General features: G+C 47.5%; 1 protein-coding gene across 3 annotated transcripts in view; it reads left to right on the forward strand.

Annotated features, from left to right (window-relative positions):
• NPAS2 (neuronal PAS domain protein 2) overlaps positions 1–25,331 on the forward strand; it is a 188,365-nt gene that overhangs the window by 111,648 nt on the left and 51,386 nt on the right. For all 3 annotated transcript variants that reach the window (XM_075852679.1, XM_075852680.1, XM_075852681.1), the window contains exon 7: positions 10,856–10,969. In XM_075852679.1, the coding sequence (XP_075708794.1) occupies positions 10,856–10,969 (114 nt within the window). The remainder of the gene's footprint in view (positions 1–10,855; positions 10,970–25,331) is intronic.

Below are 25,331 nucleotides of genomic sequence, written 5' to 3' on the forward strand. Positions count from 1 at the left end.
AAGTTCTGTGGAACACCTGTGGGGTCTAAATGGTCACAACACCCATAAATAAATTCATTGAGGGGTGTCGTTTCTAAAATGGGGGTCACTTCTGGTGGGTTTCCATTGCTTTGATACCTCTGGGGCTGTGCAAATGTGACATGGCACCCGATAACCAATCCAGCAAAATCTGGACTCCAAAGAACAAATAACGCTCCTTCTCTTCTGAGCCCTCCCACGGGCCCAAACTGCAGTTTATCACCACAAATGGGGTATTGCCGCACTCAGGAGAAATTGGGCAACAAAATGTGCTATTTTATTCCTTGTAAAAATAAGAAATATTGAGCAAAAACTACATATTATTGGAAAATATGTTTTGTTTTTTTTAATTCACAGCCCAATTCAAATAAGTTCTGTGGAACAGCTGTGGGGTCTAAATGGTAACAACACCCATAAATTAATTCCTTGAGCAGTGTAGTTTCCAAAATGGGATCACTTCTGGTCGGTTTCCATTGCTTTGATACCTCTGGGGCAGTGGAGAATTAAGTAGACCATACTGTTACCCAAACTTAGGCCCCCCTTCTGCACCGCCGCCCTGCCGCACCATAACTATTGTTAGCACTACCTTTTTGGGCAAGCATTAACAAATGGGTGTTACGATTCCCCTTGTCACAAGGCGGTGTCCCTACATACTGACAGTATCACACTGTGCAGGGACACATCTTCCTGACAAGGGGAATTGTCTATCAGTCCTGTACTGCAGAAAGACTTTTTGTGAAATACAAGGATTTCCTATAATAAACATGTTAGGAGAGGTGACAGATTCTCTATAAATCTAGTGACTCACAGGTGATGACGTCTCATATTCTAGTCATTTTTTCCTCTTTTCTTCTCCATCTGGTCCAGAGCTCATGACGACTTCTCCCAGCCATGACCCATTTCTGCAGAATTTGCCACTCAGATGTCTTCGGCTCCTCACTTTTCCAACATTTCCACACCTATAGACGAAAATTAAATTATTATGGTGCCACATACTGTGCCCCTAAATATAATAGCACCAAACACTGCGCACCTGAATATAATAATACCATACACTGTAAAACACATACCGCTGTGGATAGCGCCACACAACCCCCCCTTGTATATAGTGCTACACAGCCCTCCCCCTTTGTACATAGTGTCACTCAGCGCTCCACCTTGTATATAGTTCTACACAGCTCTCCCCCTTTGTACATAGTGTCACACAGCGCTCCCCCTTATATATAATATCACACAGCGCTCCCCCCTTTGTATATAGGACCAAACAGTGCTCCCACCTTTGCATATAGGGTCACTTAGCGATCCACTTGTATATAGGGCCACATAGCGCTCCCCCTTGTATATAGTGCACACAGTGCTCCCCCCTTTTTATATAGTGCCACACAGGGCTCCCCTCCCCCTTGTATATAGGGCCACATAGCTCTCCCCTTTATATATATTGCACACCGCGCTCCTCCTTTGTATATAGTGTACACAGCGCTCCCTTTTGTATATAGGGCCACACAGCACTCCCCCTTGTATATAGTGTCACAGAGCAATCCTCCATTTGTATATAGTGTCACACAGCGCTCCCCTCCCCCTTGTATATAGGCCCAGACAGCGCTACCCTCCCCCTTGTATGCAGGGCCACCCAGCACTCCCCCTTGTATATAGTGTAACGGAGCACTCCCTCCTCCTTGAATATATACACAGCGCTACCCCCACCTAAAAAAAATATATACATTTTACTTACCTTGCCCCGTGACGGCCTCTCCAGCTGGACGCATGTGAATCCCCTGTACCAGACACATGCACAAACCGGCGTGATGCAGTATCTCATCACGCCGACCTGCGCAGGAAGTCTTCCCAGTGCCTTATAGGCTACAGGCCTAACGTGGCCTGCAGCCTATAATATTCATTTGTATCTGAGTCCTAAGGATACAAATGAATGTGGCTGCCACTAGCACTGGGGCCTGAGGGGGCCCGTCCGGTCATGTGTGGCTGCCCGAACCGCCCTAATGATGGTCTGCCACTGCTCTGGGGCTCTGCAAATGTGACATGGCACCCGAAAACCAATCAAGCAAAATCTAGACTCCAAAGAACACATAGCGCTCCTTCCCTTCTGAGCCCTCCCACAGGCCCAAACGGCAGTTTATCACCACAAATGGGGTATTCTCGCACTCAGGAGAAATTGGGCAATAAAATGTGCTATTTTATTCCTTGTAAAAATAAGAACTTTTGAGCAAAAACTACATAATATTGGAAAATGTTTTATTTTTTTTTAATTCACAGCCCAATTCAAATAAGTTCTGTGGAACAACTGTGGGGTCTAAATGGTCACAACTCCCATAAATTAATTCCTTGAGGGGTATAGTTTCCAAAATGGGGTCAGTTTTTGGGGATTTCTACTGTTTTGGCACCACAAGACCTCTTGAAACCCGGCATGGTGCCTAAAATATATTCTAATAAAAAAGAGGCCCCAAAATGCACTAGGTGCTTCTTTGCTTCTCAGGCCTGTGTTTCAGTGTACTTGCACACTAGGGCCACATGTGGGGTATTTCTAAAAACGGCAGATTCTGGAAAATACATATTTGGTAGTGTTTCTCTTGTCAAACCTTCTGTGTTACAGAAAAAAATGGATTAAATGGTATTTCTGCAAGAAAAATTTAATTTGCAAATTTCACCTCCACTTTGCTTTAAAACCTGTGAAATGCCTAAAGGGTTAAAAAACATTCTAAATGCTGTTTTGAATACTTTGAGGGGTCTAGGTTTTAAATTGGGGTATTTTATGTGGGTTTCTAATACATAGGCCCCTCATTCTGGGCTAATTGCTGTATTCTGCAACAGTACGCGTACTGGCCCTTTAAGGCCGTGCACGCGAGGGCGCGCGCGCCCCGCTGGAGACAGTGTCTCAACCAGGAAGTGAATGCCGGCGTCTCTCAGGAGGGAGATGCCGCCGGGAACTCACTCGTCCATGGCCACGGCCGTCAGAGGGTAAGACAGGACGACGGTCCGCTGGCATAGCCGTTACAGTATCCCCCCTCTTACACCCCTCTTGGGGCCAGAGCGGGAGAGAAACTTCTTCACGAGGACAGGAGCACTGATGTTCTGCTCTGGCTCCCAAGACCTCTCCTCTGGACCAAATCCACTCCAATCCACCAAATAAAACGTCCTTCCTCCTACTCTCTTGGTGGCCAGGATCTCCCTCACCTCGAATGTCCCTGACAAGCCACCAGGAGCCCTTGCGGAGCTAGGCATCCTGGAGTAGCGGTTCAAGACCACAGGGTACAGCAGGGAGACATGGAAGGAGTTTGGGATCTTGAGGGTGGGAGGCAGCTGAAGCTTGTAAGAGACAGGATTTATCTGCAGCAGAATCTCGAGGGGTCCGAGGAACCTGGGAGCAAACTTGCAAGATGGCACCCTCACCCGGATATTCTTGGAAGACAGCCAGACCTTAGTACCTGGAAGAAACTTGGAAGGTTCTCGTCTTCTAGTGTCTGCCTTTTTCTTCATGTGGTCGACCACCAGCAGAATAGAAGATCGGGTCTGCTGCCATAACTGCAGAAAGTTCCTGAGTGTATAATTAGCTGCAGGCACCTGGGACATAGTGGAAACAGGAAGAGATATTCGTGGATGTTGGCCGTAAAGAATGAAGAACGGGCTGAAGGTGGTGGACTCACTGGTATGGTGGTTATAAGAAAACTCAGCCCAAGGAAGCAGCTGCACCCAGTCATCATGCTGCCTGGAGATAAAGTGGCGCAGATAGTTCTCCATAATCTGATTAACCCTCTCGACCTGACTATTGGACTGGGGATGGTAGGCCGAGGAGAAGTCCAACTTTACACCGAGGAGACCACAGAGTGCTCTCCAGAACTTTGAGGTGAACTGGATCCCTCTATCCGAGACAATATGCAGAGGCAAGCCGTGCAGACAGAAGATGTGTTGGACGAAGAGACTGGCCAGTCGGGAAGAAGAAGGCAGGCCAGTCAGTGGAACAAAATGAACCATCTTGGAAAATCGATCCACCACCACCCAGACCACACTGCATCCAGCAGAGAGAGGCAGATCTGTGACAAAGTCCATTGCAATATGTCACCAGGGGGCATTGGGCACAGGCAGTGGCTAGAGCAGACCAGCTGGTCTGGAGTGGGCAACTTTATTTGCTGCGCACACCGTACAGGAGGAGAAAAAAAATCAGTGACGTCTTTGGGCAGCGTGGACCACCAGAACTGATGGACAATTATGTCTTGGGTCTTACGGAAACCCGCGTGACCTGACAGCTTGGAACTGTGTCCCCAGCGGAGGATTCTTCCTCTGTCTGCCAGACGTACAAAGGTCCTTCCCAGAGGAATGCCTCTAACTTGCAGAGGGTTGACAGAGTTGATGCAGGAAGGGTCAATGATATTCTCTGGGGAACCCCACAGTGTCCTCTGTCTCGAATGACCTAGATAAGGCATCGGCTGTAAAGGATCAGCCAGGCACAGCTTCGGGGTTAACGCCCATAGATAATCAGTCTGCACCTGCTTCTATGTCTGTGTGACTGACTCCATCTTCCACCACTCAGGGTGGCAGGCTTAGGAGTGGGAGAACCTATCACAGCCTGGACAGATGGAGCTAGCTCCCGCCCTCTGTCTATTTATACCTGCCTTTCCTGTTCCTCCTTTGCTTGTGATTCTTCTCGTTTGGCTTCACTGGCCTCCTGAGGCTGTCCAGGCTTTTGAGGTCCTTAAGAAGTGCTTTATCTCGGCCCCGTTGCTGGTTCAGCCCAACCAAATGGAGCCATTTATCGTGGAGGTTGACGCGTCCGAGGTGGGAGTGGGGGCTGTCTTGTCCCAGGGTACCAGGTCCCTCACCCATCTCCGTCCCTGTGCCTACTTCTCCAGGAAGTTTTCACCCACTGAGAGTAACTATGATATTGGCAACCGCGAACTCTTAGCCATTAAATGGGCATTTGAAGAGTGGCGCCACTTCCTGGAGGGGGCTAGGCACCAGGTAACGGTCCTTACCGACCACAAGAATCTGGTTTTCCTAGAATCTGCCCGGAGGCTAAACCCGAGACAAGCTCGTTGGGCGTTATTTTTTACCAGATTCAACTTTGTGGTTACCTATAGGGCTGGGTCTAAAAATGTTAAGGCTGATGCACTGTCACATAGCTTCATGGCCAGCCCTCCTTCGGAGGAAGATCCTGCTTGTATTTTGCCTCCAGGTATAATAATTTCCGCTATTGATTCTGATTTAGTCTCTGAAATTGTGGCTGATCAAGGTTCAGCTCCCGGGAGCCTTGCTGAGAACAAGCTGTTTGTTCCTCTGCAATTCCGGCTAAGGGTACTTAGGGAAAATCATGACTCTGCACTATCTGGCCATCCAGGCATCCTGGGTACCAAGCACCTCATTGCCAGAAACTATTGGTGGCCTGGGTTGCCTAAAGACGTTAAGGCCTACGTCGCCGCTTGTGAAGTTTGTGCTAGGTCCAAGACTCCCAGGTCCCGACCAGCGGGCTTACTATGTTCTTTGCCCATTCTCCAGAGACCTTGGACCCATATCTCCATGGATTTTATCACCGATTTGCCTCCATCTCAAGGCAAGTCGGTGGTGTGGGTTGTAGTAGACCGCTTCAGTAAGATGTGCCACTTTGTGCCCCTCAAAAAACTACCCAATGCTAAGACGTTAGCTACCTTGTTTGTCAAACACATCCTGCGTCTCCATGGGGTCCCTGTCAATATTGTTTCTGATAGAGGGGTACAATTTGTTTCATTGTTTTGGAGAGCCTTCTGTAAAAAGTTGGAGATTGATCTGTCCTTCTCCTCTGCCTTCCATCCTGAAACTAATGGGCAAACTGAGAGGACTAATCAGTCTCTAGAACAATATTTAAGGTGTTTTATCTCTGACTGTCAATATGATTGGGTCTCATTCATTCCCCTCGCCGAATTTTCCCTTAATAACCAGGTCAGTAACTCGTCAGGGGTCTCCCCCTTTTTCTGTAATTTTGGGTTTAATCCACGGTTCTCTTCCGTTTCACCTGGTAGTTCCAACAATCCCGAGGTAGAGGTCGTTCATCGAGAACTGTGCACAATCTGGGCTCAGGTTCAGAAGAACCTAGAGGCGTCCCAGAGCATACAAAAAACTCAGGCAGATAGAAAACGTTCTGCTAACCCCTTGTTTATGGTCGGGGATCTGGTGTGGCTATCGTCTAAAAATTTGCGCCTTAAGGTCCCGTCCAACAAGTTTGCTCCCCGGTTTATAGGGCCGTACAAGGTCATTAAAGTCCTCAATCCTGTCTCCTTCCGACTGGAGTTGCCCCCATCTTCTCGAGTACACGACGTGTTCCATGCCTCCCTCCTTAAACGCTGCTCCCCGTCCTTGGCTCCCTCGAGGAAACCTCCGGTCCCTGTTCTCACCCCTGAGGGGGCAGAATTCGAGGTGGCCAAGATTGTGGACAGCAGGATGGTCCAAGGCTCCCTCCAGTACCTGGTCCATTGGAGAGGATACGGGCCTGAGGAGAGGACTTGGGTACCCGCTCGGGATGTTCACGCTGGGATATTGGTCAGGAGGTTTCGTTTCCCCAGTAAACCTGGTCCACTTAGAAAGGGTCCAGTGGCCCCTCATAAAAGGGGGGGGGGTACTGTAAAGGATCTGCCAGGTACAGCTTCGGGGTTAACGCCCATAGATAATCAGTCTGCACCTGCTTCTATGTCTGTGAGACTGACTCCATCTTCCACCACTCAGGGTTGCAGGCTTAGGAGTGGGAGAACCTATCACAGCCTGGCCAGACGGAGCTAGCTCCCGCCCTCTGTCTACTTATACCTGCCTTTCCTGTTCCTCCTTTGCTTGTAATTCTTCTCGTTTGGTTTCCTGGCCCTGCTGCAGCTTCTTGTACCATTGTCCTTGCTTCATATTGACCCCGGCTTGTTTACTACTCTTCTGCTCTGCGTTTGGCACCTCGTACTCTCCTGGTTTGACTTGGCTTGTTCTCTTCTCTTGTTGCTCACGGTGTTGCCGTGGGAAACTGCCCCTTTCTCCCCCTTGCTCTGTGTACCCTTGTCTGTTTGTCTGTCGTGCACTTATTGAGCGTAGGGACCGTCGTCCAGTTGTACCCGTCGCCTAGGGCGGGTCGTTGCAAGTAGGCAGGGACTGAGTGGTGGGTAGATTAGGGCTCACTTGTCTGTCTCCCCACCCCCGTCATTACATCGGCCCTCACATTCTTGTCGGCAGGGCGGTAGTGAAGCTCAAACTGGAACCGAGCGAAGAACAGCGACCACATGGCCTGACAAGGGTTCAGCCGTTGGGCCGTCTGGAGATAGGTGAGGTTCTTGTGGTCCGTGAAGACCAGGATTGGACGAGCTACGCCTTCTAGTAGGTGTCTCCACTCCTGCAGCGCCAGCTTGATGGCCAGTAACTCCCGATCCCCAATCGAGTAGTTGCCCTCTGCGGGAGAAAAAAGCTTAGAGTAGTAGCCACATAGCACAGTCTTGCCTTTGGAACCTCTCTGGAATAGAAGTGTGCCAGCACCAACAGAGGAGGCGTCCACCTCCAACGAAAACTGTAGGAACACATCAGGATGATGAAGGATTGAGGCTGACGTGAAGGCCTTCTTTAAGCTCTTGAACGTGGCCTCTGCTTCTGGAGTGGAGATGGGAGGCTGTCAGTGAGGAGAAGTTGGGAATGAACAGCCAGTAGAAGTTGGCGAATCCCAGGAAGCGTTGTATGGCCCTTAAGCCTGGAGGGCGTGGCCATTCCAAGACAGCCGTTACCTTCTCAGGATCCATTTTGAGGCCCTGATCGGAGATGATATAGCCCAGGAAGGGTAGAGACTTTTTCTCAAACACACACTTCTCCAGCTTGGCATATAGGTGATTCTCCTTTAATCGAAGCAAAACTTTGCGTAAGTGTCTCTGATGAGTTACTGGATCTGGGGAAAAAATCAAAATGTCATAGAGATACACCACAACACAGACATAGAGGAGATCACGGAAAATGTCATTGACAAAATCTTGAAAAACCGTGGGGGCGTTACACAGGCCGAAGGGCATAACCAGGTATTTGTAGTGCCCATCTCATGTATTTAATGCCGTCTTCCACTCGTCACCCTGACGAATCCGGTTTAGATTGTAGGCCCCCCGCAGGTCTAGTTTGGAAGAAATTTTTGCTCCCCGTATGTGATCAAACAGTTCAGATATTAAAGGCAATGGGTATCTGTTCCTTACCGTGATCTGGTTGAGACCCGGTAGTCAATGCAGGGTCAGAGGGATCTGTCTTTCTTTTTCACAAAGAAAAACCCGGCCCCGACCGGGGATGAGGATTTGCGTATGAAGCCCCTCTTTAGATTCTCCTTAATATAGTCAGACATTGACTGGTTTTCAGGTAAGGAGAGAGGGTATACTCTTCCGCGAGGAGGGGACGAATCAGGAACCAAGTCAATAGGACAATCATACGCTCGATGTGGTGGCAATGTGCCTCCTTCTTGTCGAAGACATCCGAGAACTGAGAGTAGCAAGAGGGCAACCCTGCTAATGACTGCAGGGTGTCGCCCCTGTCCTGGATTTGAACTCCGGAGAGGTTCTCCAGTGGGGTCCCAAGTGCCTCAACCGCTGTCTGGGGCATATCCATCCGCTTCAGCCTCCTCCGCATCGGAGGAGGCTGAAGCGGATGGATATGCCCCAGACAGCGGTTGAGGCACTTGGGACCCCACTGGAGAACCTCTCCGGAGTTCAAATCCAGGACAGGGGCGTGTAGACGGAGCCAAAGCAAACCCAGCAGCACGCGGTTGACAGCCTTGGGTAGGACAAACAGAAAGATGAGCTCAGAATGAAGGGCTCCCACTTGAAGCCTCAGCGGTTTGGTGACAGACAGTATTGGGTCAGGCAGCGGCAGTCCATCTACTGAGGCAACGATCAACGGCTTCTCCAGAAGGGTAGTGAAGAAGATCTACAAGGTCTTTGCGGATAAAATTGGCTGCAGAGCCAGAGTCCAGATACGCAGAGACCAGATGGGGTCTCTGGCCAGCGACAATAGTCACAGGGATGGACAGCTTGGAGGAGAGTTCTCTGGCAACTACTGTGTCATCCAGGGTTATCTCTTGAACCAATCCTAGGTCTTGGAGTTTTTTGGCTTCTGGGGACACAGATGCACGACATGGCCAGCAAGGCCGAAATATAGAGTTTAGAGGTGCGTCTGCGCTGTTTTTCATGGACAGATAGTCTAAGCCGATCTATTTGCATCGGAACCTCGAGTGAATATCACTGCCTATATGAACGATTAAAATGTAAATTTTATTATAGAAATCAAGAACTAAAATTGGGCTAAATAGCCAAGAAACTCTTAGAGGCGTAAGCACAATGTCCAGCAAGGGGGGTGTTTGGGACACATCTCTAGTGGCACGTATTAACCAGGTGTTTATGATATAAATCAAGAGGGGGAGACATCTCCATGTATCGTGTGGTACACAGATTTATTAGTACCCATCTGCACCCGTCTTGCTGGACATCGTGCTTACGCCTCTAATAGTCTCTTGGCTATTTAGCCCAATTTTAGTTCTTGATTTCTATAGTAAAATTTACATTTTATTCGTTCATATAGGCAGTGATATTTATATTGAATACAGGTGAACGTACATCTATTTATATCAATACAACATCAGTTGTGTAGTGTCAAATCAGAACCTTGGGTGAAGCAGCAGATGAGGACAAGTGAGGTTGCTGTAAGTTGGGAGCCAAACTAGGAAGCCTTCTCTCTTGACGAACCTCTTGGGATCTTTCTCTGAGCCTCATGTCCACCCAGGTGGCAAGTAAAATTAGGTCGTCCAAGGTGGGTGGTAGATCACGAGCAGCTAGTTCGTCTTTGATCTCGGATGACAGACCATGCCAGACGGAAGCTACTAATGCCTTGTTGTTCCAGGATAGCTCTCCTGACAGGGTCCGGAACTGGATGGTATAGTCACCCACGGAGGTGTTCTGGCGAACATTCAATATAGAAGTAGCTGCTGACGAGACTCGTCCAGGCTCCTCGAACACAGTGCGGAATAACCGCACAAACCCCTGGAAGTCTCGGTTTCCTGTCATTCCTAGATTGGGTTCGCCCACGCCAGGGCCTTGCCGGCAAGTAGGGAAATAATGAAGGCGATCCTGGTGCCGTCTGAGGGAAATGCTCTGGCATGCAGGGTGAAGTGGATATGACACTGGTTGAGAAATCCCCTGCACGCGTTTATGTTTCCGTAGAAACAAGGTGGTAGTGGTAGCGAGAACCGAGGGTCAGAACCGGTGCTGCAAAAAGGTGTAGCAGGAGGAGCAGCTGAGTGCACCATGTAATAGGCACTGCTGCACAAACCCTGTCTCACTTTACAAATTTTTTCTATCCTCCTCCGTTATTTAGATATCGGTGCTGTTATATTTGGCGCCAGATATGTAAATAACCCCCTGAACTGTCAATGGGGCGTTTCTTTATTTCTGATTGGCAAGGAGGCATGTTTCTTATGGCGTTTTTGCACTGTGATCTCTCTTGCGAGATCACAGTCTTGTCGTTCTGCAGAGCGCGTGCGAGGAGGATAGAAACTTTTTAAAAGTGAGAGAAGGTTTTTGCAGCAGTGCCTATTACATGGTGCACATGTATGGGCCAATGAATGTGAGTGAGTGTACATTTTCAAGTTATAATGAAAACAACTAACATGTTTAAAAAATTATCACCTGAGGCAACATGTTTATATTTTTTTAATGTATTTTTGATGTGTTTTATAAAACAATAATAAAAATTCTTATGTATGGGACAACCATATATGATCATTCTCGGTACATGTTCAGGCACTGATATAAAATTGTATGCAATGATTTTTTTATAGTGCTTTTCTAATGTTGTTTTTTTAAAGCTGGAAATGACTTGGAATTTTGCTGTCATCTTTTGAGAGGAACTCTGAATCCCAAAGAATTCCCAACATATGAATATATAAAGTTTATAGGAAACTTTCGTTCCTGTAGCAATGGTAAGCACTACATTTTCCAGACTGAGTCATTTATTTATTTTTATTACAAACTATGTCAACTGATTTTTATTAACCCCTTAATGACCAACCTATTTTAGATCTTAATGACCTAGCCATTTTTTAAGTTTTTCCATCGTCCCATTCAAAGAGCTATAACTTTTTTATTTTTGCGTCGACATAGCTGTATAAGGTCTTGTTTTTGCATGACGACTTGTAGTTTCTATCGGTACCATTGTGGAGTAGATGCGACTTTTTGATAAATTTGTATCAAATTTTTTGTAAGGCTGGATTAGAAGAAAACAGCAATTTTATATTTTATGACGTTCACCGTGCGGGTTAAATTATGTAATAAGTTTATAGTTGGTGTTGTTACGGACGCCGCGATACTAAATATGTGTAACTTTTTTACTTTATTTTGTTTTTGAATAATAAAGCATTTTGTAAGGGGGAAAGTGGGTTTTTATTTTTTTCACTTTTTTTTTTCACTTTTTATGAAACTTATTTTTTACTTTTTTACTAGTCCCACTAGGGGACTTCACTATGGGATTATCGGATCGCATATATAATACACTGCAATACTTCTGTATTGCAGTGTATTATGCCTGTCCGTTTAAAATGGACAGGCATCTGCTAGGTCATGCCAGAGGCATGACCTAACAGGCATACCCTACAGGCAGACCTTGGGGGCCTTTATTAGGCCCCCGGCTACCATCGGAGACACAGACACTCGGCGATCTTATCGCGGTGTGCCAGTGGGATGAGAGGGAGCTCCCTCCCTCTCCCCAAAACCACTCAGATGCGGTGCTCGCTATTGAGCGCCGCATCTGAGGGGATAAACGGGTGAGATCTATACTAATATCGATCACATCCGGTCAAGCAGTGATGCCCCCAGCCCAGCAGGGATATTTAACGGCTCCCTGCTCTGTTTATTTATTCCGATGCAGTGGCGTTAAATCTTGAAAACATTGTACTGGCGATGTTATTTGCTAAAAAAACAACAACAAAAAAACCCCGCAAATTTCGCTCTCCAGTGTTCAGAAAGATGCACCAGTATCTGGGGAGAGGGCAGAAGAATAAAAAAGGTTGACAGGAGCTGGTTAACCTGTAAGGAGGTTGTGATGTTAGGATTTTCAAAGTGAGTGACCATTTGAGGTTTATTCTATAGTCAACAGGATTGTGTAGACACACAAGCCAAAGAGTTTTCACTCCTACTAACTGTGTGGTAACAATTTTATAGAACAAAAAAACTTTATTCATATCACTAATATGAAGAAATGTTTATTTAATGTATCTACCACATACAAAACAGACAAAAACAGTTTAAGTGTCGACTGACTGACAGTAATTGACCATATTTTTCAATGTATTTACACTGGACAACTGGCATAAGTAGATAAATCTACCTAACACAACTACAAATCCCCTGCTTCCCTTAACACCATATATAATAAATCTCTGGCTGCCATGCGGTAGCTACTAGGCTTGTTTAATATGATTTTTTGCAGCTACTGTTGAATTTAAATGGGTATTCCCTCAGGATGTGCCATAAATGTCTGATGGAAGCATGTCCGAGCTCTAGGACCAGTAGCTATCTCCAGAACAGGGCTCACCTGAACCACGTCCTACCTTCCGCATCCAGGTAGAGAACCAATAAGGGGGGTAGCTGCGTTTTGTGGCTGTTCCTATGACGGAACAGAAAAACGGATATTATAACGCAGATATGTACTCAGCCTAACAGACATCTGTCACAGGTAGTGTCTGTCAAAGACAATGAATCAATACTGCATTGTGGCTAACTGCAAACATTTTTGCATGCTGTTTATGCAGGGGCAAGTACATAATCACTAAGTTCCCATGGGAAATCATTGAAATTTTTTTTATTGGTTAATATAGTTTTATGCTTTTAGGTCCATAGTTATAGATATACATTCCAGGATTAAACATTCGTACTACTTTGCCTTTTTAGTTGTTTCACTGCACGCAACACAGTTCACCGTAAAATGAAAATGAGGTGAACTTCGTTCACATATGCGTCAGGGCTCCGTTCCGACGTTCCGTTGGAGCTTTCCGTCGGAACGGAGCCCTGACTGACACAAACGGAAACCATAGGTTTCTGTTTCCATTCCAATTAATTTCAATGGTGACGAATCCGGTGCCAATGGTTTCCGTTTGTGTCAATTGTGCAAGGGTTCCGTCATTTTGTAGGAAGAAATACCGTAGTCGACTGTGCTATTCATTCCATCAAAACTACGGAACCCTTGCACTATAGAGGCAAACGGACACTATTGGCACAGGATCTGTCATCATTGAAATCAATAGTGATGGAAACGCTATGGTTTCCGTTTGTGTCAATCAGGGTCCCGTTCCGATGGAAAACTCAGACGGAACGTCGGAACGGGACCCTGGCGCAGATGTGAACAAAGCCTAAGTACTTGAAGTCTAAACAGCAATCTTTGTTGTAGGAGGTTAGTTATATGATTCACAAGTTAGGTAAACTTTTGCACTTCTACTCATAAACATTAGTTTCCTTTGAATACATCAACAAACGCTAGTAAGTAATCTAATCATAATTCTCTGTACTTTGGCTGCCTTGCTTCATTCAGAACGCCAGCAATTGTAATGCCACTGGTGTTTTTCCAAATAGGTCATCCTCTCTAAAAATTCCTTAGCGTGCCTTTCAGAAACCACACTGCATTTCCTTCGTATCCCTCTCAGGCATTGATATTCATTGCCCTCATTTCACCTCTGAGGTCCGAAGCATGTTTATAACATGTAAGAAAAAAACAGTTGAGGGAGGAATGCATAATTGTTTACTGAGAACTGCTGCCTAATGTTTCCGATGAAGCCCACTGTGGTACAGGGAATTCAAAGCAAAGCCAGAATTTAGGATCTGTTTTTCTCTTTCTGCTATTTACTTGGTTCATGTTTATGGATTGCATTATTGTTAACATGGCTCATTGTTCTAGGAAACTTGTTCTGTTTCTTGAATTTTATCATAGACTAATACTTTGTTGAGACAGTTACTTTATAACTTTTTAGCTTACATACAATTAATATGGCTATATCCAGTTACATAAATAGGTTGCATGAATGTAAACCAATTATGTATTATGGATCACCTATGAACACGGTTATAATTTGACAATGTAGTAGTTTGGTGACAGAGAAGTATAGGAGATAAAGTTATTGTGTAACGCTTCGTACTAGATTATAAGTCTAAGGCTGGATTCACACGAGCACATTACGTCCGTAATAGAGGGAACGTATTTAGGCCGCTAATCCCGGACCGAACACACTGCAGGGAGCCGGGCTCCTAGCATCATAGTTATGTACGATGCTAGGAGTCCCTGCCTCGCTGCAGGACAACTGTCCCGTACTGTAATCATGTTTTCAGTACGTGACAGTAGTTCCACGGAGAGGCAGGGACTCCGAGCATCGTACATAACTATGATGCTAGGAACCCGGCTCCCTGCGGTGTGTTCGGTCCGGGACTTGCGGCCGAAATACGTTCCGTCCATTATGGACGTAATGTTCTCCTGTGAACCTAGCCTAAGAGCGTACCTGGATACCCGTCCCCGGTGAGCATAGTCAGCTTTTGGGTGACGGCTCAGGAGTGGTAATGCAAAGTGGCACAGCGTAGCATGAACAAACTTGTGTCGTATTAAGGAACTGGAGCTGCGCAGGAGAACTTTGCCAGCAGGCAGGGAACAAGGATGATGGGAGCGTTATTGAGTTGGCGCAGGCTTACCCAGTGTCACGCTCTTTGGGTGTGTGGACCCACTGGGCTGCTCTGCCGTAGCTAGATAGCAGCTGGCCAAACAACAGTGTACCAAGTCAATATATATATATATATATATATATATATATATATATATATATATATATATATATAGTCCAAGCACATGGGTACCTATGATAGTCCAGACAGTAGTATCGGCTAGGCGCAGACGGGACCTTGGCAGCAGGTGATGCAAAACGTGATCGAGGACAGCAGACATGGTGTAACAGCAGGCATAATAGACTACACAACGCGACTCCTCACTACACATGACACAGGAACAAATACAGCACAGAATACAGGCAGTGTTCTCTATAAGGTGCGCGGCTGCGCTGCCATGCACCTTCCACGGTCCGTTCGCCCACTACAGTTTAAAGCCTGCGCACTGTCACGGGCAGCGGGCGGATGCAGTGGCGTCGGTGTTAGCGACAGCCACATTCACTTGTATGTGCGTCCTCACGCACATACAAATGTATACTATAGGCTGCAGGCCACGTTAAGCCTGCAACCTATAAGGTGCTTGGAGTCGTGCAGGCCGGCGTGATGATGTCGCATCATGCTGGTCTGCGCATGCATCCCGTCGGAGAGGCAGTATAGCGCTCTGTCGGAGGAGGAACGGGGCAAGGTAAGTAAAATCCTTTTTTTTTTTTTAAGGAGCTGTGGGGGAGTGGGGGATGTGTAGCACTATATACAAGGGGAGGAGTGGGGCTGTGTAGCGCTTTATACAGTGGGGGAATTTCTGTGTAACACTATATACACAAGGGGAGGAGGGTGGCTTTGTAGCACTATATACAGGGGGGAATTGCTGTGTAGCATTATATACACAAGGGGAGGAGGGGGACTGTGTAGCACTATATACACAAGGGGAGAAGGGGCTGTATATCACTATATACAAGTGGGGAGGGGGGGTGTAGCACTATATACAAGGGGAGAGTTGGGCTGTGTAGCACTATATACAGGGGGATTGCTGTGGGGCACTATATACAAGGGGGCTGTGTGGCACTATCTGCAGGAGGGTCTGTGTGGCTCTATCTACAGGGGTTTCTGTGTGGCGCTATCTACAGTGGGTCTGTGTGGCGCTATCTACAGGGGGATCTGTTTACCGCTATGTACAGGGGGTCTGTGTGGCGCTATCTACAGGGGGGTTTGTGTGGCGCTATCTGCAGGGGGTCTGTGTGGTGCTATGTACTGGGGGGTCTATGTGGCGTTATGTACAGGGGGTCTGTGTGGCACTGTCTACAGGGGGTTCTGTGTGGCGCTATCTATAGGGGGGTCTGTGTGGCGCTATCTACAGGGGGTCTGTGTGGCGCTATCTACGGGGGGGTCTGTGTGGCGCTATATACAGGTGGTCTGTGTGGTGCTATCTACAGGGGGATGTGTGCTGCTGTCTACAGGGGGACGGCTGTGTGTGGCGCTATCTACAGGGGGGTCTGTGTGGCACTATCTACAGGGGGTTTGTGTGGCACTATATGGGAACAGTGGTGTAATGAGGGATTCTTTCATTGATGCCTATAATTGGTGTTTTCTATTTTACCGCTGTACTTGTAATATTATAGTATTTAAAAAAGTAATTAAAACTAAATTAAAATAAGTTTTCTTATTTGCTTATTTAGACACTATATTAGCATTTACTGGGGGTATTACTTTTGGTCATCAGATCGCCCACCATTGATGGAGACTTGCCCTGCTCCCTAACTGCCCCGATCAGGAGCTGCCAAGACTTAGAGGGAACATTGGATACAGGATACGGGAAGTAGGGCATGGGAACACAGGAAACAGGATACGACTACGAGACCATTTGCAAGACTAACAGAGGAATACAAACAATGCTCAGGCAAGGAGTAAAAGGGCAGGGCCCTTCTTATAGTCCAGGGTGATCATGGGCTAATTACTAATGATTTACATGTGCGCGCACTGTTCCTTTAAGGCCGGGTGCGAATGTGCGCATACACCCTACGGGACACAGCAGATCAGAAGTGAGGTGTCTCCTGGGGAGGGGATGGGGACAAGCGCTCACAAGTCAATGGCTGTGGCCTTCGAGGTATGAGTATTCCCAGCGGTCCGCGGCCGTGGATGTAACAGTTTCGCTCCTATTACGCCCCCTCTTCTTGGGGCCAGAGAGAGGGAGGAACTTAACGAGGGTAGGGGCATTGAGGTTCTCTTCTGGCTCCCAGGACCTCTCCTCTGGAACACACACCTTCCAATCCTCCAAATAAAAAGTCCTTCCTCTTGCTCTGTTGAAGTCCAGGATCTCCTTTACCTCGAACACATTGGAAGAACCGCTGGGAGCAACTGCAGGGCTAGGAGTTTTAGTGTAGCGGTTCAGGACCACAGGCTTCAGGAGGGACACATGAAAGGAGTTGGGGATTTTGAGGGTAGGCGGCAGCCGAAGCTTATAGAAGACTGGGTTAATTTGTTGCAGGATCTCAAAAGGTCAGAGGAATAATAATAATAATCTTTATTTATATAGCGCCAACATATTACGCAGCACTTTACAATTTAGAGGGAACATGAAACAAACAATATCAGACATTACATAGTGACAAAGTTAATTTACAATTCAAACCTGAGGAGTGAGGACCCTGCTCGCAAGAGCTTACAATCTATGAGGAAATAAAGGACACACAAAGTGTAACAGTGTTTGTTCTGTACAATAGTCCAGCCATTTTTATACACATGGGGTGGTACACATAAAGCTGCATGAGCCGGTCACCAGCCAGCATCCGTATATGACTGACATGAAGAGAAGGAGTGTGAGGGAATCTAATTCTGATGACTAATCTAGAAGGAGGGCCATTGAAAGGAGTCAGATTAGGGAATGTTATAGGCCTGTCTAAATAGATGTGTTTTCAGGGCACGTTTAAAACTGTGGATATTGGGAATTAATGTGATTGTCTGGGGTAGCGCATTCCAGAGGACTGGTGCAGCACGAGAAAAATCTTGGAGACGGGAGTGGGAGGTTCGGATTATGGAGGATTTTAATCTATGGTCGTTGGCAGAACGTAGAGCCCGAGTAGGGTGATAGACAGAGATAAGGGAAGAGATGTAAGGAGGTGCAGCACTGTGGAGAGCTTTGTGGGTGACAGTAATAAATTTGAATTTTATTCTGAAGGGGATGGGCAACCAGTGCAGTGACTGGCACAGATTAGAGGCATTAGTGTAGCGGTTGGTCATAAATATGAGCCTGGCTGCTGCATTGAGGATAGATTGGAGAGGGGAGAGTTTGGTGAGGGGAAGACCGATTAGTAATGAGTTACAGTAGTCAAGACGAGAGTGAATCAGAGCAACAATGAGAGTTTTGGCGGTTTCCTTCGTAAGAAAAGAGCGGCTTCTGGAGATGTTTTTGAGGTGAAAATGACAGGAGCGTGAAAGTGATTGAATGTGAGGAGTAAAGGAAAGATCTGAGTCAAAAATAACCCTGAGACAGCGGGCGTGCTGCTTAGGAGTTATAATAGTGCCACACACAGAGATGGAGACATCAGGTTTAGGGAGGTTAGTAGATGGTGGGAACACAAGGAGCTCAGTTTTAGAAAGATTCAGTTTCAGATAGAGAGAGGACATGATGTAAGAGACAGCGGACAGACAATCACTGGTGTTTTGTATTAGAGCAGGGGTGATGTCACGGGAAGAGGCATATCATTGAGTGTCATCAGCATAGAGATGGTACTGGAAGCCAAATCTGCTGATGGTTTGTCCAATAGTAGAGAGAGAAGAGGAGCGGACCTAGGACTGATCCCCGAGGAACCCCGATAGCAAGGGGAAGAGGAGAAGAAGTGGAACCAGCAAATGACACACTGAACGAGTGGTCAGAGAGGTAGGAGCAAAACCAAGAGAGAGCAGCGTCCTTGAGGCCAATAGAGTGGAGCATGTTAAGTAGGAGTTTGTGGTCTACAGTGTCAAAGGCTGCAGAGAGATCCAGAAGAATCAGTAGAGAGTATTTGCCGTTAGATTTAGCCGCCAAGAGATCATTTGAGACTTTAGTAAGGACAGTTTCTGTGGAGTGTAGAGTGCGGAAACCAGATTGTAAGGGGTCTAGAATGGAGTTAGCAGAGAAATAGCGGATAAGGCGAGAGTAGACCAAGCGTTCCAGGAGTTTGGAGATGAAGGGCAGTTTAGAGACTGGTCGGTAGTTAGCAGTGCTGGATGGGTCAAGAGTTGTTTTTTTCAGTAATGGGTTTATAATGGCATGTTTAAAAGAGGAGGGAAAGATACCAGAGGAAAGAGAGAGGTTAAATATTTTAGTTAGGTGACTAGTGACAGCTGGGTAGAGAGACTGGAGGAGGTGTGAGGGGATAGGATCACTTGGACAGGTAGTAGGACGAGAAGAAGAGTGGAGCCTAGTGACTTCTTCTGTTATTGGGTCAAATGCTGAGAGTGAAGAAGAGGGAGTGCGGGAGGGAAGGGGATCGATGTTACTAGGGGACTGGGAGATAATATCATGCCGGATGTTGTCAATTTTAACTTTAAAATAAGTGGCCAGGTCTTCAGTCCTTCAGCGTCTGCACTTTAGGACTAAGGAGGGAGTGAAAAGTATCCAAGAGGCATTTTGGATTATTAGATAGTGTGGAGATGAGAGAAGTGAAATAGACTTGTTTAGCGCGGTGAAGGGGAGAGTTGTAAGTCTTGAGCATAAATGTGTAATGGAGGAAGTCTGTAGCCAAATGAGATTTTCTCCACAGTCGTTCGGAACATCTCAAGCACCGCTGAAGAAAGCGGGATTGAGGCGTGTGCCAGGGTTGTCGTCGTCTTTGTCGGGTGGTTCGGAGTGTAGGGGGGGCTGCTTCATCCAATGCATTTTTGAGAGTGTTATTGTAAAGTTTGGCAGCCAGATTGGGACAGGAGAAGGAAGAGATAGGGGACAATGAGGACTGTAGATTGCCTATGAGTTGCTGAGTGTTAATGGCATGTAGATTTCTGTATGTCTGATACGTAGGCATGACCTGAGGAGGCAGAGAATATTTGATAGTAAAGGAGAAGAGGTTGTGGTAAGAGAGCGGGAGAGGAGAGTTAATAAAGTCAGAAACTGAGCAGAGACGGAAGAAGACCAGGTCAAGTGAATGCACGTCTTCATGTGTAGGAGCGTTAGTAAGTTGTGACAGACCTAGGGACGAGGTTAAAGATAGGAACTGGGAGGCAGATGGGGAGATTGGGTTATCAATGGGGATGATGAAGTCACCCATGATGAGAGTGGGTGTTTCAGAAGATAGAAATTGTGGAAGCCAGGAATTGGCGGGGTGAGCCCGGGGAGCTGTAGACAACTGCCACTCGGAGGGAAAAAGGGTGAAAGAGTCTGAGGGTGTGGACTTCAAAAGAGGGAAATGTGAGTGAGGGGACCGGGGGAATGACCTGGAAGGTGCAGTGTGGGGAAAGAAGTATACCTACTCCTCCACCCTGCCTGTTCCCAGGTCTGGGGGCATGAGAGAACTGGAGACCACCATAAGACAGAGCAGCAGGGGAAGCAGTGTCAGACAGGTGTAGCCATGTTTCTGTAAGAGCCAGGAGGTTGAGAGACTTAGAAAGGAATAAGTCATGAATAAAGGTGAGCTTGTTGCACACGGACCGAGAATTCCAGAGAGCACAGATAAAAGAGACAGGAGAAGACGTACAAGGAATGGTAAGAAGATTTGCAAGGTTTCTGTGTGTGGCAGGTAAGTGGTTGAGCTTGTCAGAAGAAAAGGGAGGACCAGGGTTGGGAGATATGTCCCCTGCAGCTAGTAGCAGGAGAATGGAGAGAGACAGCAGATGGTTCTGTGATTTATGAGAGCGTTTTTTATGTTGGGCAGTGGGATGAGGTGGGTTAAGGTGACTGAGGAAAGTGAATAGTGCATGGGAGCTGTACATGGGCGAGGCAAGGAGAGAGGGACTGATGTGGACTGTTTTTTGCCAAGGCCTAAATGGGCAATAGGATTGTAAACAAAAAGCAGCTATAATGATGACTGCGAAAGTGAACATGTTTGTTTGGAAACAGATAGAATATTCAATCTAATAATTAGAATGTTTGCTAGTTTGCTTGGTTTTGCAGCTTACCTGTCACTGACCCTGTCCAACTGCCATGTATAATTGCCAGTACACTTTGCCAGGAACTTGGGGGCAAATTTGTATGAAGGCACCTTCAGACGGATATTTCATGAGGACAGACTGACTTTGGTACCCGGAAGATATTGAGGCGGCTCTCTTTTTCCTGTATCCGCCTTTCGCTTCATGCGATCAACTGCCAGCAGAATAGAGGAACGCGTCTGTTGCCAGATTTGCAGGAAGTCCCCAAATGCAGAGTCGGCTGTGGGTACCTGGGATGTAGCCACCACAGGAAGAGGGATTCGTGGATGTTGGCCGTAGACAATGAAGAATGGTATGGAAGTGGACTCACTGGTCTGGTTTTTATACGAGAACTTGGCCCATGGAAGAAGCTGTACCCAGTCATCAGGCTGCATGGAGATGAAGTGGCGGAGATAATTCTCCATTATCTGGTTAATCCTCTCGACTTGACCATTGGACTGGGGGTGATAGGCTGAGGAAAAGTCCAATCTCACATCCAGGAGTTTACAGAGGGCTCTCCAGAATTTTGAGGTAAATTGAACCCCCTGGTCGGACACGATGTGAAGTGGCAAGCCATGCAAGCGGGAGATGTGCTGAATAAAGAGATTTGCCAGGTGAGGAGAAGAAGGTAGACCGGTCACTGGGATAAAATGTGCCATCTTCGAAAACCAGTTCACCACCACCCAGACAGTATTGCAGAGGGGGGGGGGGGTCTGTGATAAAGACCATTGCAATGTGCTGATAAGGGGCATTGGGTACAGGCAGAGGTTGGAGCAGACCGGCAGGTTTGGAGTGAGCAACCTTGTTAGAAGCACGCACAGTGCAGGAAGAGACAAAGTCCACAATATCTTTGGGCAGTGTGGGCCATCAGAAAGGACGAGTTATCAGGTCTCGAGTCTTGCAAACACAAGCATGCCCCGCCAGTTTGGAGCTGTGTCCCCAGCAGAGAATTCTTCTCCTATCTACCCCCCGAGCAAAAGTCCTCCCCGGAGGAATGTCTCTAACTTGCAAAGAATTGGCAGTGACAATGCAGGATGGGCCTATGATACTTTGAGGGGACTCCAGAGTGTCCTCCGTTTCAAACGACCTGGACAGGACATCGGCCCTTACATTTTTGTCAGTGGGACGGTAGTGAAGCACAAATTGGAAACGGGTGAGGAACAGCGACCACCTGGCTTGACGGGGGTTTAGCCGTTGTGCCACCTGGAAATAGGTGAGGTTCTTGTGGTCAGTGTATATCAGGATGGGGTGAGCTGCTCCCTCGAGCAGATGTCTCCACTCCTCCAGAGTCAATTTGATGACCAGTAACTCCCGATCCCCAATAGAGTAGGAGTAGAGGAAAAAAGTCTTGAGTAATAGCCACAAACTACTGCCTTTCCTTTGAAGCCTCTCTGAAACAGAAGTGCACCTGCACCAACACAAGAAGCGTCCACCTCCAAAGAGAACTGTCGAGACACGTCAGGATGATGGAGGATCAAGGCTATTGAATGCTGATTCTGCCTCTGGAGTCCACACCTTGGCGTTCATACCTTTCTTAGTAAGGCTAGAGATGGGGGCCGTCAGTGAAGAGAAATTTGGGATAAACTACTGGTAGAAGTTAGTGAATCCCAAAAATTGCCGTATGGCCCACAGGCCCTGAGGACGTGGCCACTCAAGGATGGATTTCACTTTCTCAGGGTCCATCTTGAGACCCTGATCCGAGATGATGTAGCCCAAGAAGGACAAATAATTTTTTTCAAAATTACATTTCTCCAACTTGGCGTACAGGCGATTCTCCCTTAATCGCAGTAGGACTTGACAGACATGCCTTCGACGTGTCGTTGGATCTGGGAAGAAGATCAAAATGTCATAAAGATAGACTACAACACAGACATAGAGGAGATCTCGGAAGATATCATTGACAAATTCTTGGAAGACTGCGGGAGCGTTACAGAGGCTGAAGTGCATTACCAGGTATTCGTAGTGCCCATCTCGAGTGTTAAATGCCGTCTTCCACTCGTCACCTTGACAGATTGAGATAAGGTGACAAGTCTAGTTTAGAGAAGATTTTGGCTCCTCGAATACGATCAAATAATTCCGAGAACAGTGGCAAAGGGTATTTGTTTTTGACCGTGATCTGGTTGAGAGCACGGTAGTCAATGCAGGGTCGAAGAGATCCATCTTTTTTCTTTACGAAGAAGAACCCTGCGCCGGTTGGGGAGGAGGATTTTCGTATGAAACTCCTCTCTAGAATCTCTTTGATATAGGTTTACATGGACTGAGTCTTTGGCAAGTAGAGGGAGTATACACGTCCACGGGAGGTGAGACATCAGGAACCAGTTCAATCTGGCAGTCGTACGCCCTGTGTTGGGAAATCTCTCAGCCTCCTTCTTGCCAAAGACGTCCGCGAACTGTGAAAAATTAGTAGGTAGTCCTGTCAACGACTGAGGCATTGGAGGCAGAACAGGATGAACCTGTAACAGGCAGCAGTGGAGACACTTGGAGCCCCACTGGAGAACCTCTCTGGAATTCTAGTCCAGGACACGGGCATGAAGCCGAAGCCAGGGCAGGCCCAGCAACACGGGATTGATGGCTTTGGGCAGGACAAGAAATGTAATCTGCTCGGTATGAAGGTCTCCCACTTGGAGCTTGATTGGCTTGGTTTCGTCCACGATGGGATCGGGCAGAGGAAGACCGTTCACCAAGGCAACAGCCAGGGGTGTCTCCAATGGAGCCGTCGGCAACTGGAGCTAATCTACTTGGTCCTGTTGGATGAAGTTTGCCGCGGATCCGGAGTCCAGGTAGGCAGAGACCCGGTGTGTCTTCTCATCAGACACTATGGTCATGGGAATGGACAATTTGGGAGAGAGTCTTTTATTTAGCGCGGTTCCGCCCAGGATTGCCTCTCCAACCAAACCTAGGCACTGGAGTTTTTTGGTTTTGGGGGCACAGACGCACAAAATGGCCTCCGAAGTCGCAATACAGACAGAGTCCCCAACTGCATCTGCGTTGTTTCTCTTGAACAGACAATTTGAGAATTTGAGGCGGTCTACTTGCATAGGCTCCTCAGGTGGAGAAGCAGATGAGGATAACAGGGGTTGCTGGAATGTAGGAGCCAGCCTAGGATGTTTACTGGCTCGGAGAACCTCTTGAGACCGTTCCTGAAGCCGTATGTCAATCTGGGTAACTAGAAGAATGAGGTCATCTAGGGTAGAAGGTAGATTTCGAGCGGCAAGCTCGTCCTTGATTTCAGAGGATAGCCCCTGCCAGAATGTGGCCACTAAGGAGTCGTTGTTCCAGGTCAGCTCTGCTGCTAGGCTACGGAACTGCATGAGGTCAGCAAGGATGCAGCTGCTGAAGAGACCCATCCAGGTTCCTTAAATACTGGGTGGAAAGTTTGAAGGAAATACTGCAAGTCACGGATCTCTGGTCCTTGACGTTCCCAGATGGGATTTGCCCATGCCAGGGCCTTGCCAGTAAGGAGAGAAACTATGAATGCAATCTTAGCGCCATCAAAAGGAAATGCTCCGGTATGTAGGCTGAAGTGGATCTGGCACTGGTTCAGAAATCCCCTGCAGGCCCTCGCATCTCCGTCATTGCGAAGAGGTAGTGGCAGCGAGAACCGGAAGTCGTCGGCACTGGCATTGAGCAAGAGGAACAGCCGGAGCAACAGGAACAGTTACTGTGGCGACTGCAGCTTGCGCATCCAGCCGATGTGCAATGTAATTCACCGCCAGGAGGAGTTGGTCCTGTTGTGACCGAAAGTCAAGTATGTCTACCTGCATGGCTTGTGACGTCGTCATGGTCTTGGGTTCGTCAGCGGGGTCCATGGCCTGAGCGTACTGTCATGATCTGTGGGTGTGTGGCCACACTGGGCTGCACCGCCGTAGCGGGATAGCAGCTGGCCAAACAGTGTGCCAAGTCAATATATATATATATATATATATATATATTTATATATATATAGTCCAAGCACAAGCGTACCTGTGATCGTCCAGACAGTAGTAACGGCTAGGCACAGATGGGATCTAGGAAGCAGGTAATGCAAAACGTGGCGGAGGATACCAGACGTGGTGTAACACAGCAGGCGTAATAGACAGCACAATGCGGCTCCACACTAGAGAAGGCATAGGAATAAATACAGCACAGGATACAGGATACGGGTAGTAGGGCACGGGAACACAGGGAACAGGATACGACTAGGGGATCATTTGCAAGACTAACAGAGGAATACAAACAACGCTCAGGCAAGGGGTAAAAGGGCAGATCCCTACTTATAGTCCAGGGTGATCATGGGATAATTGCTGATGATTTAAATGTGCGCGCACTGACCATTTAAGGCCGGGCGTGAGCTTGCGCGGGCACCCTACGGGACACAGCGGAGCAAAAGTGAGCACTGGCTTCTCCTGGGGAGGAGATGGGGACCAGCACTCACAAGTCCATGGCTGCGGCCGTCGAGGAGTGAATAATCCCGACGGTCCGCGCCCGTGGATGTAACACCCAGGATGCGGAGTCTAAGGAATCCCCCATTCTTCACCCTTAACCCCCACAGGGAGTTATGGACTTTAC

This window comes from Rhinoderma darwinii, chromosome 2 (genome assembly GCF_050947455.1).
Source record: "Rhinoderma darwinii isolate aRhiDar2 chromosome 2, aRhiDar2.hap1, whole genome shotgun sequence".
In the NCBI taxonomy this organism is placed as follows: Eukaryota; Metazoa; Chordata; class Amphibia; order Anura; family Rhinodermatidae; genus Rhinoderma; species Rhinoderma darwinii.